At 40.3% G+C, this 14,723-nt stretch overlaps 1 protein-coding gene across 1 annotated transcript in view; it reads left to right on the forward strand.

Moving 5' to 3' along the window:
• HIPK2 (homeodomain interacting protein kinase 2) overlaps window positions 1-14,723 on the forward strand; it is a 258,705-nt gene that overhangs the window by 231,263 nt on the left and 12,719 nt on the right. Inside the window, 2 exon segments of the mRNA XM_074267771.1 lie at window positions 407-651; window positions 13,293-13,453. Coding sequence (XP_074123872.1) covers window positions 407-651; window positions 13,293-13,453 — 406 coding nt within the window.

Below are 14,723 nucleotides of genomic sequence, written 5' to 3' on the forward strand. Positions count from 1 at the left end.
GTTAGCCAAATCTAAACTTAATGACACTCCGGACGTCTTCAGACCGGGGCAAAAAACACTGCGCTTCTCTGAATGAGCTGTAAGACTGCATTAGCTCTTTGGCCATCAGTCATCCCCCTGCAGATTCACGTTGAGCTTACAGGCCAGTAAAACCTCCGAGCATTTTCAGAGAAACCCTTCGGTTCAGCCCCACTTGCCTTCCCCTCCCCCACGGTGTAGAGGTCCACATTTATCTCTGCAAACGTTCGCCTTGCTGACCCCCTTTCTGCTTTGGGTAGGAGTGTGCCTCCTCCTCGTTTGTGCTCCCCTTCCTCGGGCCCGCCCGGGGGAGCTGCCCCGCCCCTGCTGAGGGAGTTGTATTCCGCAGCCCGCTCACGGTGTCTATTCTTTTCCTCCTTGTTTTCAGCACTCTCTCCAAACAAAGAAAAAATGTCATCAGCTGTGTCACGGTTCATGATTCTCCTTACTCTGATTCCTCCAGCAACAACAGCCCCTACACCCTGCAGCACCGGGCGGGCCACAATGCAAACACCTATGACCCCAAGGGGGCGCTGGAGAGCCACTGCAGCGGGAATCCCCGAACTATTATTGTGCCGCCCCTGAAAACCCAGGCCAGCGAAGTGTTGGTGGAGTGTGATAGCCTAGTACCAGGTAACGTGGGGCGGCCGGGCGCGCGCGCTCCCCAGCTCAGCTCTCCCGGCCGGGCGGGGGTCAGGCCTGGGGCGCGGGGCCGGCCCCGGGGGGAGTGGCAGAGGGCGGGCGGGAGCGGAGGCCCTGCGCTCCCGGGTGAGGGAGGGGAACCGTTTGGGAGCTTCCGCCGAAGTTTTCTCTGGAAGCCCCTGAGAAAAGAGGCTCGCTAGGGAAATTCGTGGTGTCGGCGAGATGGTGGGGGCGTGGTTCGGTTCTGAAAAACACTTGGGGTTCGGGCCGCTTCCGGAAGGCAGCGCTCTGTCCCAAAGGCGAGAGCGCGCAGCGGCCGGGGGCGGGGCGGGGGCGGTGAAGTGTCCGCCACCGTCAGCTTTGTTCCTGGGGGAGGGCCGCGTCAGCCAGCGAGGGAGAGGGGAGGGTTAGAGACAGGTCTTCGAGGCAAGGTAAGTGAAGGCAAAATAGAGCCAAAAGAAAGACGTCCCCTTGTTCTCGTGTCACGCTCTAAATGGGGGCTCTGCTGTGTCTTGAAACAGATAAAAAATGGTGCCTGGAGAAAGTAAAGCCAAGGGACAAGGTCCGTGTTCCCTGTTCAGTCTCCAGGCACCGCCAGTGCCGCGGTTCTGTCAGTGTCGCTGGCGCTCTCCTCCCGCCCCGAGGAGGCCGAGCCAGACGGCGACACTTCGGAGCGGGCGGGCGCTGGAGCCCCGTTACCTCCCCCCGGACACAGTTTCCGAGGCTGCCGCTCTGAGGGGAATAGTGACCAGTAGATCTTCATGTGGTAGAGTCGGAAGCGGCCATTGAGACCAATTACTTTGAGTTCTACCCCGTCATTTTATAGATGAGGGGAATGAGGCTCAGAGGAAGGTTAGTAGGAACGGTTGTAAGTTAGAGGAAGGATTTCATTCACACAGGAAGAGTAACTAGAATAACAAAGAATGTTCTCCGGGGTGACCGACACACTGCTCTGGGAGGTGTGCAGTCCGCGGGATCGCCAGCGATCCGGACACCGCGCTCCGAGGGACGGACAAGCGGAGAAGTGCTCATCACCCACCTGGGAAGGCCCGGGGCGGTGGGGCGGTTGTTGCTGTTTCCCCGGCCCACAGATTGTCCAAGTCTACAACCGACCAGGCTCCTTTTTGAGAGGAAGCATGCACTTCCGCCCTCTGTCCACACGGTGCGCTGCCTCTCCTACATAACCAGGCTTATCTTTCACCCATCTCAGCCTGCCCATTCCTGAGCTCCCATTTTTTTCTTTTTTTTTGCTAAGACAATTGGGGTTAAGTGCCTTGCCCAGGGTCTAAGAAGATAGCTTCCATGTTTTATCTCTGAAGGCGGTGACACTTTGTTTTGGGCCCGGGAGTACGCTGTGGTAGAAAAAGGTGTAAATTTGGAGTCAGAGCATCTGGGTTCAAATCGTGACTCTGCCACTTCGCGTCTATATTGGTGTTTGGCAAGTTATTTAATATCAGAAGAGGAGGGAGTAAACTCGATAACCTCTGTGGTTCCTTCCAATCCCCACTCATGGTCTTCTGTGTGTTTTTCCCATACTCTGGTTAAATATAATTGCAGGCCCATAACTCTAAGCTATGACCGATATCCACAGCCCATTTAAAAACCCTGTTGTCTAGCCTTTGGAATGGAGCTGATAATTAGCTCAGCTCAGAGGGTTTCTCTGGTATCAGTGACACAAATTTTGGTTTTGCTTCCTCATCTAAGGTCATTTTACAAAAATATCTATAAATCTGAGGTTAAAACGATTTTTTTTCCCCTAGTCCCAGCATATCTTAAGGTCATGCATTTATTGCTGAGAAGGATCTTGGAGGGAATTTGATCTTATCCCCTCATTTTAGAAGTGAGGAAACTGGGGCCTAGAGGAGTTGAATGATTTGCAGATTACATGAGTAGTAAGTTATTTTACTTAAGGTTGTTTATTTATTTGTTGTTTTTTTTTTTAAAGCAATAAATTTGCTTTATAACATTCCAGTTATAACCTATCCACATTCTAATGAAACCTGGTTTGGGGACACATCTTGTCAATCTTAGGTTTAACATCTCCTCTTCCTTTTTTGATGTTCTTCTAATAAACTGATCCTTTTTATCTTACCTGACATTTATATGAATTTTTAAGATTTTCTTGATATTTAAGTAGTTACATAAATAACTCCATGATTATGATTAAATCACTTTACTTGCTACTTATTCTTTAATCATATAGGGATCCACTTCCATATTTTTTTTTGGCAGTACATATGCATAGGTAATTTTTTTACAACATTATCCCTTATACTCCTTCTGTTCTGAATTTTCCTCCTCTTTCTCTCCACCCCCTCCCCTAGATGGCAGGCATTCCCATACATATTAAATATGTTATAGTATATCCTAGGTACAATATATATGTGTAGAACCGAATTTTGTTGTTGTTGTTGTTGTTGCAAAGGAAGAATTGGATTCAGAAGGTAAAAATAATCTGGAAAGAAAAACAAAAATGCAGTTTACACTCATTTCCCAGTGTTCATTCTCTGGGTGTAGTTGTTTCTGTCCATCATTGATCAACTGGAACTGAATTAGCTCTTCTCTATGTTGAAGAAATCCACTTCCATCAGAATACATCCTCATACAGTATCATTGTTGAAGTGTATAGTGATCTTCTGGTTCTGCTCATTTCACTCAGCATCAGTTGATATGAGTCTCTCCAAGCCTCTCTGTATTCCTCCTGTTGGTCATTTCTTACAGAACAATAATATTCCATAACCTTCATATACCATAATTTACCCAACCATTCTCCAATTGATGGACATCCATTCATCTTCCAGCTTCTAGCCACTACAAAAAGAGCTGCCACAAACATTTTGGCACAGACAGGTCCCTTTCCCTTCTTTAGTATTTCTTTGGGATATAAGCCTAGTAGTAGTACAGCTGGGTCAAAGGGTATACACCTTTTGATAACTTTTGGGGCATAATTCCAGATTGCTCTCCAGAATGGCTGGATTCTTTCGCAACTCCACCAGCAATGTATTAGTGTCCCAATTTCCCCACATCCCCTCCAACATTCATCGTTATTTGTTCCTGTCATCTTAGCCAATCTGACAGGTGTGTAGTGGTATCTCAGAGTTGTCTTAATTTGCATTTCTCTGATCAGTAGTGATTTGGAACACTCTTTCATGTGAGTGGATATAGTTTCAATTTCATCATCTGAAAATTGTCTGTTCATATCCTTTGACCATTTATCAAGTGGAGAATTCCATATAGTCTTTAATTTACTCTTGACCTGGGACAAGAACATCATTGCCATGACTCCCATTCAGAGAGCTTTAAATTTTAATTCTTTATCTGAAATAATTTCTGAAAGAAGGCAATTGCCAAAAGAAATTGGCTTAAAAGGCTATTATTTACCAAATAGATATGAAATTAAATCAGACAATCTCCATGAAAAAGACGAGACATAAAGGCTACCCCAACCCATTCTCTACTTTAGCCCCAAAGATTTAGAACATCATGTCTTGATACAGGCAAAGATAGGATTTCATGTCCTCTGAAGAAGAAAACTCTCACAACAAGAAGCTAAGAGAGACAAGAAGAAACCTCAACTAATTCCTTCCATTTCATTGGTTTAGAAACAATCAGAATCCTTTTCAGTGTGGAGAAGAAAAATTGAATTTTGGAGAGCCAAACAGAAGTGATTAGAGGGAGATTTTAATTCCAAATTAAGACTGAAATTATAAAGGTTATCATTTCCATCAGTTTGAATATGAGGGGGAACAAAAAGAAACTTATAAAAATTGAAACAAAATGTAAATACAATAGTCACTTAGTTATTATTCGGGGTTTTCCACTGCTCTCAAGTAAATGTTTAAATTTAGCTGTTTTGATATTTTATGCTAAAAGGTATAGAAATTCCTGGCTGTGAATGAGCAAAGTAGTCACAAGGAAAGTATGCCACTTGTAGGTGAAGCCGTGAGAAGGTGAAATGAAACATAAAAGCATGAAAATATTCCTGCAGCTAAAGCTGAAGAAGCTCTGACCCAGAGAGCACTCCCTAAAAAGTTCACTTCTTTTTCCTCAGGAGACCATCCTTAATTCATTGTGCCTCTTTACTTTAAAATAGCAGCCCAGAGGGTGAGATACTTAGGACCATGATCGCATGATTTAATTTAATTTAAGTGGCAGACAGGTATAAAACTACTTTAGAAGGGGTCATGTTTCTTGTTTTATATTAAAAACTGGATTGGGGCCTGATCAGTGTTCCTGCTAGTTTGTTTTGTTTGTTTTTCTAAGTTGTGGATAGATGGCACCATGCTACATAAGCAAAAAATTTAAAATTTGATATATGTGAGCATTTAGTTTGTTAAAGGCTTAGTTTGTCCAAATGAATCTCTTAAGTGGTAAAAGTGCTAACAGTATGATAGAAATTTAGTACAAAGGACCATACATTAATTAATCAGTTTTAAGGCTCACTCTAGAAGAAGATAAGAGATTCATTTATAACTTGCCATTCTCTCCAACAAGATTTCTAAAGGCAGCCTGACACTTGGGGTGTCCTTCCTCCCCAGTTTTAGACAATACAGAAAGAACTGGGAAATTTTCATCAGAGAGAGGGCAGAGGAGAGGGCCTACCTTCTTTAGATCCTATATATTCTAGAACTATTTGTACCAGCCCTACCTCAGCTCTCAATACTGAATGAGAAGAGGGGGCAGCTAGGTGGCGCAGTGGATAGAGCATGAGCCTTGAATTCAGGAGGACCCGAGTTCAAAATCTGGTCTCAGACACTTAACACTTCCTAGCTGTGTGACCCTGGGCAAGTCACTTAACCCCAGCCTGGGGGTGAGGGGGGAATACTGAATGAGGAGTAAACCTGGCAGCTAGAAGCTAAGCCATAGGTGTTCCTTGCTTAAGAAACTAGAAAATGCAGGCATCCTGGAGCACCTGGATTGAGACTCCAGGGATATGCAGAGGGGCTTCTAAGGAACCTTCTATTTTCTCTAGTTGCTATCTTCTCTCACCAGAAAAAAGTAGAAATACTGTCTAGATCTTAGTGCCTGTCAATGCTCCTCAGCACCTTTCCCAGCTCCAGTCTTCACTCTGTTTGTTGTTCAGTACTTTTTCAGTCATGTCTGATCCTTTGTTGACTCCTTTTGGACTTTTCTTGGCAAAGACACAGGACCAGTCTGCCATTTGCTTTTCCAACTCATTTTACTAATGAGGAAACTGAGGCAAACAGGGTTAAGTGACTTACCTATAGTAACATACCTAGTAAATGTCTGAAGCCAGGTTTGAACTCAGGAAGTTGAATTTTCCTGACTTCAGGCTTAGCACTCTACTCACTATGCCCCCTAATTGCCTCTTCCACATGGTTGCTTTAACCTCTAAAGCAATAGTGTCTCTCTCACACATACACACACAAAAATGTAGGGGCATTCCTGCAGCCACATATTAACATTATCTGTGTTTTGTATTTGATTGCATTTTTATCTTATGAAATTTAGCTTATGAAATATTTCCCAGTGACATATTAATCTAGTTCAGCTGCACTTGGGAAGTTTTCATGAACACTAATGTTTTAAGGAATTGAGCCAAGCCGTGACTCACTAGGGTACTTTTAGCCTTATTACAATTTTGGCAAGATACTGTCCTACCTGAGAGATGGTCCCAACCTTGAAAAGCTTGCATCAGCCACATGCCTGCCTCCAGGTAAACTCAACTAGAACAAATGGGTTAGGAATTAAAAAGGGGAAGAAAATGGTTGTACAATCTAAAGAAGCAAGAGGATTCTCTTTGTTGAGAAATTTGGGAAGAAAAAAAATCCCTAAGTAATTCTTCCCAAATTTAAGTAGGAAACTTTTTACCTTTGTAGAGAAGCCAAACATCTGAAGTGATAATACAATTGTTAAACCTGTTCAGCCTTTTGCAGGTTCTCAAAGAAATTCTAATAGCTACTGTACCAAAAAAGGCCAAGTAATCATTTGTGATTACTAGTAGTAATAATTATAATAAAAGATTTTATGTAATGCTTTTATTTCTGCAAATCCCAGTAGAAAACTGAATTAAGTCCTCAAAATAATCATGTGAAAATTTTATATTATCCCTATTTTACAAATAAGCAAACAGAGGCTCAAGGAGGTTGTAACTTCTTCTAATCAAAAGTAAGTTACCAACAAATATAAAGAATCTGCAATAGAAAAAGATAAGATCCTGCTGAATATTAGCTACTAGAACTTATTTCCTTGATGTGTGTTCAAACCTAATTTTTTTTTCTATGAGTCTATGTAGCAAGAACAATGAAAAGCCCATGTACAAATATACACATAAAAATAAGAGATCTAGAGGAAAGTAAAAGTCTCAATGTTTTGGAGGAAGAATTTATAGGAGAATACAAACAAAAATGTCAGAAGATAAGGAGACAAAAGATATGAGTGGTTTATAACCTGTGCCATTGTGGAGAGAGTCCACATAGATGAGATCACAGGTCCACTGAATTATATTAACTGGTATTTTGGTGGCTGCCTCAAGTGGGAGTAAGGCAATGAAAGAGGGACCTGCAGGAATATCAAGGGTAATGATTATGGGTACACAGGAAGAAGAAATCCCACAGCTTCTCTCATTGTCTGCCATGGCAAATGGAGTGAAGGAGCATTAACAGATAAGAGTAGTGTATCCTATTCTGTTAAAAAAAAAAAATCTGAAGAACAGGAGGCAAAATGTTTTATGTTCGAGAGGATTCTTTCAGTTTTCAGCTAATTGAGTTGAGTCTCTAAATAGTTCAAACAAAAAGTCTTAAGGATACAGAATTAGATTAGGAAGTTAGTACTCTGGGTACTTTTACTGAACAGGAGAAGGAAAAAACAGGAAAAATGGGTTGCTAAAGATATACTTTATCTTTAAAGTTCAATCTTTAAAGATTCAAAAAATCCTATGGTACATCATAAATAACTTGTAGTTCCACAAAAACATAGGCTAAGATTGCAGGCATTGAGTCATAGTTTACCTTGTGTAAGTCACTCACGCTTTGGCAGAAATAGAAGACACAAGTTGCTCAGTTTCTTCTGGTCAGCCTTGACATGGTAGTCTTCAGAATATTTTAAGACTTTTGAAATAAATCATAGGCACTAAAGTTCAAATGCATTACCACAGGAGTTTTCCAAAGAGTGAGTGAGACAGGTCCAAGTCTGAATCCTGAAACTAGAGCACTTCTATGATCTCATGATGGCTTTCTAAAACTGCTATAAAAGTTACAGAGATTGAGGCACAAGTGCTGCAAGAATGCTTATCAGAAAGTATTGCCTTCTAACAAGGAGATAAATAAGATTAATCTGTTCTTTCTGGTTGGCTTTCCATCAATTAATCTGTTCTTTCTGGTTGGCTTTCCATCATTAGCTCTTGTGGAGTGGCTTATGCTGAAAGGATATTGGAGTTTTTTTTGCAGGGCTTTAGGAAAGAAATGTGTTATTTTGATTCTATGGAAAACTTTTCCAATTATGAACTGGAGCCTGGTATTCCTGGTTTTGTCATATGTTATTAGCTTTGTTATTCGAGACCAACAAAAAATTAGAAAAAAAAAAAAGCATCTCTTCTTACTAATTTGCAGATGAGCTTCACAAGATAGTTAATAATTTCCAGTGACCTTGACCTATGTTTCTGTTGAGCAATCAATTACTTGTGTTCAATAAAGCTACTTTTTTTCTGGCCGATCCTGGATCTTTGAAGATGACTTCTTGAGAAGACACTTACAAAAGACTTCTGGAAAGAAATTTTCTAGGTTCTCATTGTGTTCATCTTCTTTGGTTTTCAGGCACTATATTCTTCTGGGGCCCAATTCCCTCCACTAAACATTCTGTAATTTAGTAGATCAAAGTAATAGGGAATTGTCGAAGCCAGAGAGGCACTTAAGAGAGGAAGAAATAGGATTTGAAGCCCACCTCAGCTTGTGACTCCAAGGCCCTGTACATCACAATGTGTTGCTTTTCTGGCCCTACATTCAGTGTAAATCTCTTCATATAAAGCTTTCCATCTTCCCATTCAAAATGTTTTGGTTTTTTTGTGTGTGTGTGTGTGTGTGTGGATTCTTTAGTTAACTTCTTGCTTAATATATAATTGTAAGACCAAAACAGAATTCTTTCTTGGGTACTATAACTAGTCTGTAGGGTGGAAGGATACATCGATTCCATATCGACTAGGACTAGGCAGCCATGAAGCTTTGTGCTTCAGAGTACGACCCCCTTAATTAATTTTGCCCCCTCACAGAAGTAACCATTTTCTTAACTTTCAAAAAGGCTACTTACCTTAGAAATTTCCTTTAATTTGGCTCCAGAAATAAACCTTCCAGATTGAAATCTCAGTCTGGGGCTTATATAATTGACATTCATATGTGATAGCTTTTTCCTGTTTGAACCAGAGAAAGATAAGCATGTAGTGTGGGGTACTGGAAAAAGTAGCATCAGGCTGGGAGTTAAAGGAACTTTGTTCAGAGCTTGACTGTTATTTAATTGTGTGACCTTGCACAAACCACTTTCTTGGTCTCTCTAGAACTCCATTTTCTCCTTGTAAAATGAGACACTTAGATTTGTATACCCTCTAAAGTCCCTTTCAGCTCTGAATCTGGAATGCTGGAGTCCTAGTATGATTGCAACCTCCCTTATTTCCTCCCTCTCTTTGTGAACTGTGTGTGGATCTTTGATGTCACACTGTTCTCTGTTCATCAGCAGTCAATCAGCATTCTTGACTAGTAAGGCCATAGAAGACTTCCTAATCTTGCCTATTGGTTCAATATTATTGGAAAGATGGTAACAGATTTGGGCCCATCCAACTAAAATCAAGTACTCAATCTTTTATTATTCATCTTAGCACCTCTGTCCACTGAGTTATCAAAACTATCAATCAGTTCTCTACCAACCAATCTGGACCTGACCTACATACATTTTATTTCCTTCAATTGAGTTTAAAAATTATCTCTTTTGAGCTAATTGTTCTTTCTATATGTCTGCTAGTTTGTTTCTACTTAAAATACAAACTTTACAAACCTCCTTAAAGAGATCAACGAAACAATACTTGTAGACTGTTGCAAGTGCTGTCAGATTTGATCCATATATTGGTTTGCTTAACATTTTCTTTTTTTACAAGATTCAGAGGGAAAAAAAAACTACTTCAGAAATGACATAAAAACGAATGAGATCAAAACTTTTGTAAAAATAGAAATTTCATCTCATTTACCTCCTTGACACCCCTACTTTTGAATTATTTCAAAGGTGGTCAGGAAAGCTTCCACAATGGAAGCTAGCTGTATATATAACCTTTTCAAATGACTTTAAATGGCTTTTAATTTTTCATCTGTAGTCTTTATGTTTTCAATTGGTAACGCCTCAATTTTTACCTCTTCTAGACATTATTTGTGGAGAGCAAGTTAATGGTGGAAACCTATAAAAATGAGAGTAAAAGTGAAGAGGCCCCCTAATTCTTCAGCCTTCTTGCTATCCCCATGTCCTCAGCTTGGCAGGGTTCCAAGAGCAGATGCTCTTATTCCCTTTGTGTGTTTCAGGCCTCTTTGTCAGGTGAAAGCCCATGGCTACCATGATGTTTATAAATGCATAGAATAAAATACATACTATTAGAACCCAGAGATTACTTTTAAAAATGATTGGCAAAAATATAATAAAACTTTAAAATCTAAGCTAAAATCTTTAAAATGATAAATTAAAAATGGCTTTTTTCCCATCTAAGCTCCTGGACCCCTTGAAATTTGTACTTGGATCCCAACTGTTAATTGAGACAAACTGACATTGAGAATTCACATTTCTCATCAAGCCAAACTTTAGAAAATCTTTGCTTTGAAGGTGCCTCTTCACATTCTTGATGTTTGGTTTGGTTTGCTTGTTGACTCAGATATTTACTCCCTGTAATTTTGTTCAGTGCACTGTAATTCAGCAGATAGCTTTTGAGCACCCACTTTGTGTAAAAAAAAGGCCTCATACTGAAACCCTGCTGAGTACAACTCTCAGGGAACCAGTTTCCTTTTAATTCTTCCACCACCTGGCTCTGTACACCAGCTACAATCCATGGTTGTAGTTAGAATTAGAGTTTTCATTCTTCTGTTTTGTCGTCATTCTTCCAGTATTTTTCACATCCACTAGATGGTGATAAGAAAGTTTAACAGGGCTTGCAAAGTACAAAAATACTATGAAGGTTTAAAAAGTAAGATATATTTATAATATAATCGGAAAATGTAATTATTAGGTGAACAAAATTACAAATCACAAAAAACAATAGATCCAAAATAAACAAATGCAAGTGAAATGAGATAATCCTTTATTCAGCTCTCTCTAAGATTTGTATTTTTCATTTTTTTTCTACCCTCCCTCAACTTTATTCTCAGACTGATATAATAGGTCTTTTAAAATTTGCTCTCACAATTCATTCTGACAAATTATTTTTTCCTCACAGAAAACCTGTGACAACCACTTATATCATTCAGGCTCTACTTTCCCTGTGCTACCGGAGCAGATTCAGCTGATCTCAGAGCCTGCCCCCCCTTTCACCTCTCATTGCCTAAGAGTCCTGTCCACTCCATTTTTAGCCTCAATTCTCCTTGGGAAGGACAAGTTCCTCCCTTGAATTTTTGGCTTTTTAATTAGCTTGTGATTTCTTTGAATAAGGAGTTTGAGGAACTTCTAGAACCCTTTCTGACATTTCACAGTATTACAGAGAAGCCCAAACCACAAAGAGGTTAGATAAATTATCCAAAAAAGTGGACGAGACAGAACTTAAATCTAGTTTGTCTCAGCACCAGAAGCAATTCTTTAGTCACTATATCATACCCATGTGATCTACAAGTATTTATAAGTCCAATATAACAAAGAATGCAATAATTATAAAAACATGAAAAGTTAGATATGACTGAAAAACAATTATACAAGTATAAACAAGTCTGCCATGACCTACCATATTTGGTAGAGTTTCTTTCTTTGTGATTTTTGCCTATTAATCAGGTATTTATTTAAGAAATTAAATATCAAGTGCCTTTTATTTGGAAAGTCCCAGTGCTGGGTCTATAATGAAGAACTATGATAAAAGAACCTCCAAGCTTTGTGGAACTTTCTTCATCGCCTAGGAATTAGTTCATTTTTAATTTTTCAAATTCTCCTCCTGATTTGAAGCAGAGAGAAAAGTCTCTGCCCTAAGAAAAAAGCTTCCCTACATGTCTTCTGTCTACTGGTGCCATTTCTGATTATTCTCAGACCTCCTGGATTCTAGACCACACCTGCCTATCTAAACATTTCTGCCTATTGACCTCTTTAATTACCTCGTTTGACTTGAGCTATTGCCTCCCAGAACTTCAATTCCCATCTGCTCTTTCCAGCCTTGCCTACCCACCTTGTTTTGACTGGTATACCGGTCAAATGCCTCCTTCTAAGCTAGACACTTAAATATGGCCCCATTTAGCCACCTCAGCCTTGTTGCCAATGAAGACCTAGCCAAGTCCTGTGGAAGTTGGCACTCACTTGGGCTGGAAAAGTGGTGTATAATTTGAGGCGGGGCCCTCCTTGTGAAGCTCAATTTGGTTACTGTTTCTCTTCTGATTGCTTCATGCTCACAAATTTCTAGTGCTGGAATATTGCTAGTATCTTGCCACCATTTCATATCTCCAACCCTCCATCTGAGTATCTCTATACCACTGTTTGACAACATAGAACTTTACAGTTTTCAGTGCATTTTGACTTTTGCTATTCCATTCAGTTCATATAGTATCCATTTCAGAAGACTTAAGTGGGGGATTTTTTAAAAACCCTCAACTTTGAAACAATAAAAATTTAGTAGCCAAGAAATGAGGTGAACTTGATGAAGAGTATAGATGGTAAATGGCAGAACTTTTTTTAAAACTGTCTGGCCCTTTAACATTTGATAATGTGTGAAGTATGTGGTATAGTAAAGAAAGAGCCCTGGAGGTTTAAATCCTGCTTCCAACACTCACTAGCTCTGCAACCATGGACTTGTCCCTGAGCCCAGTAACCTCCTTTGTAATACTGTTGTGCCTGTCTGCCTTGTTTGGAGGAAGAAAACAAGAGTATGTATCTAAAGCACTTTACAAACCTTCTTAACTTCAAGAATCTGTCCTTTCCTTGATATGAGTACTTCTACCAAGAAAGATCATGGCTACCACTTAGGAGATTGCTGTGGTAAAAAAAAAAATCACACGCACAAGCCCCCACCTTCTGGTTAACTTGATGCTTTTTCAAACTTAGTTTGGTTGGTTCTAGCCTATATAATAGATATGTGACCTATCCCTAGACCCTGAATGTCAACTGTTGTGATAGCTGTCAACTCTTCTCCCAAACCATGCAACAAATATGTACAAACAAGCTTTTTATAGGGTATATAGGAAATAATTTGTCCTTTAACTTCCACTGAAATTACCTCACTTGTATTCAATACCTAATTCTATCCAAAAGAGGAATAAAGGTTGGAATTCAAATAAAGCAATGCTAGTAATTCTATCAATGAGGGGATAAGACTGTGTGTGAATGGAAAGTTTTAAGACTAAGATACTACACATACTTGAAGGTGTCTTTTTTATCATTTTATCAGCTTTTTTGGAGGGGACTTTGAGCCTTGGTGATTTGATTTAACATGTAACCATGTTTCCTCTTCCTGACAGTCAATACCAGTCACCACTCATCCTCCTACAAGTCTAAGTCCTCCAGCATCGTGACCTCTACTAGTGGTCACTCTTCAGGGAACTCGTCTGGAGCCATCGCCTATAGGCAGCCGAGGCCAGGACCACATTTCCAGCAACAGCAGCCTCTTAATCTCAGCCAGGTAAGCCAACATCTTAAAGAGAGCCCAACTAAATGTTGAGTTTGCTGTCTTGCCTTACAACTGGCTTCTAGGTGGTGCAATGGATTGAATACTATTAACTTGCAGCTAAGAAGATCTGAGTTATAATCCAGCCTCAGATACTTAACTAGCTATGTGATCCTGGGCAAGGTTGTTAACCTCTATTTGCTTTCATTTCCTTATATGTATAGTGAGGTTAACTGACTATCTCACAGGGTTATTGTGAGGATAAAATGAGATAAAACTTGTAAAATACTTTAACTTAGTACCTAGAACATAGAAAGTGCTATGTATATGTTAGCAGTTGTTGAGTTATTTTGTGATCCCCTTTAGGATTTCTGGAAGGGATGCAGGTCTGGTTTGCCATTTCCTTCTCCACTTCATTTTACAGGTGAGGAAACTGAGGCCGACAGGGTCACACAGTTACTAGATATATGAGGCCAGTTTTGAAGTCTTCCTGACTCCAAATGTGGTGCCCTCTTCCCACTGCACCACCTGATTGTCTGGAAAAATTATCTTAGAGCTTAAGCCTTCAGTTACCTTATCTTAAATATTAAAAAGATAGCATGCTCAGCCCTTACCCATATCACAGAACTACTGCAGAGATGAATTAGTTCTAATCCTACCTGCCTGGGGGCAATTTGTAACAACAAATAAGCTTCCTATAGGAAAAATAGGAAAAGATGAAAAGAGAAGGTACTAGAATTTAGAGAGATTGGGGAAGACTTTTTATAGAAAATGGCATTTCACCTGAGGCCTGACTGAAGTCAGGGAGGCCAGGAGGTGAACTTGAGGAGGAAAAGCTTATTCGTGTGTGTGGGACAACTGGGAAAAACAGCCAAAGTCAGGAGATGGGAGAGTGTTATTTAAAGAACAGCAAGGAGCCACTGGCTGGAAGAGAATGAAGATCAGAAAGTTTAGTGAGACAGGCGGGAAGGACTTTGAAGGCTGAACAAGATTTTCTGTTTGATCCTGGAGGTGATGGGGCCTGGAATGGGGGGGGAGAGAAGAGGGTCAGATTTGTGCTTCAGAGAAAGCACCTTGATGACTGAATGGAGGATGGGCTGGAAGAATTGTGACAGACACATCAGCCAAGAGCTTTTTACACTAGTCTGAGGGCAAAGAGATGATGGGGTCTTGTGAACAGAAGAGAGAAGGGATATGTTTGAAAAATGTTCCAAAGGTGAATCAGGAGACTGGATCTACATGCAGTGCCAAGCTGTGGATGACCTTGGAGGTGCAAGTCTGGGAG

Source organism: Sminthopsis crassicaudata, chromosome 5 (genome assembly GCF_048593235.1).
Source record: "Sminthopsis crassicaudata isolate SCR6 chromosome 5, ASM4859323v1, whole genome shotgun sequence".
Lineage (NCBI taxonomy): Eukaryota > Metazoa > Chordata > Mammalia > Dasyuromorphia > Dasyuridae > Sminthopsis > Sminthopsis crassicaudata.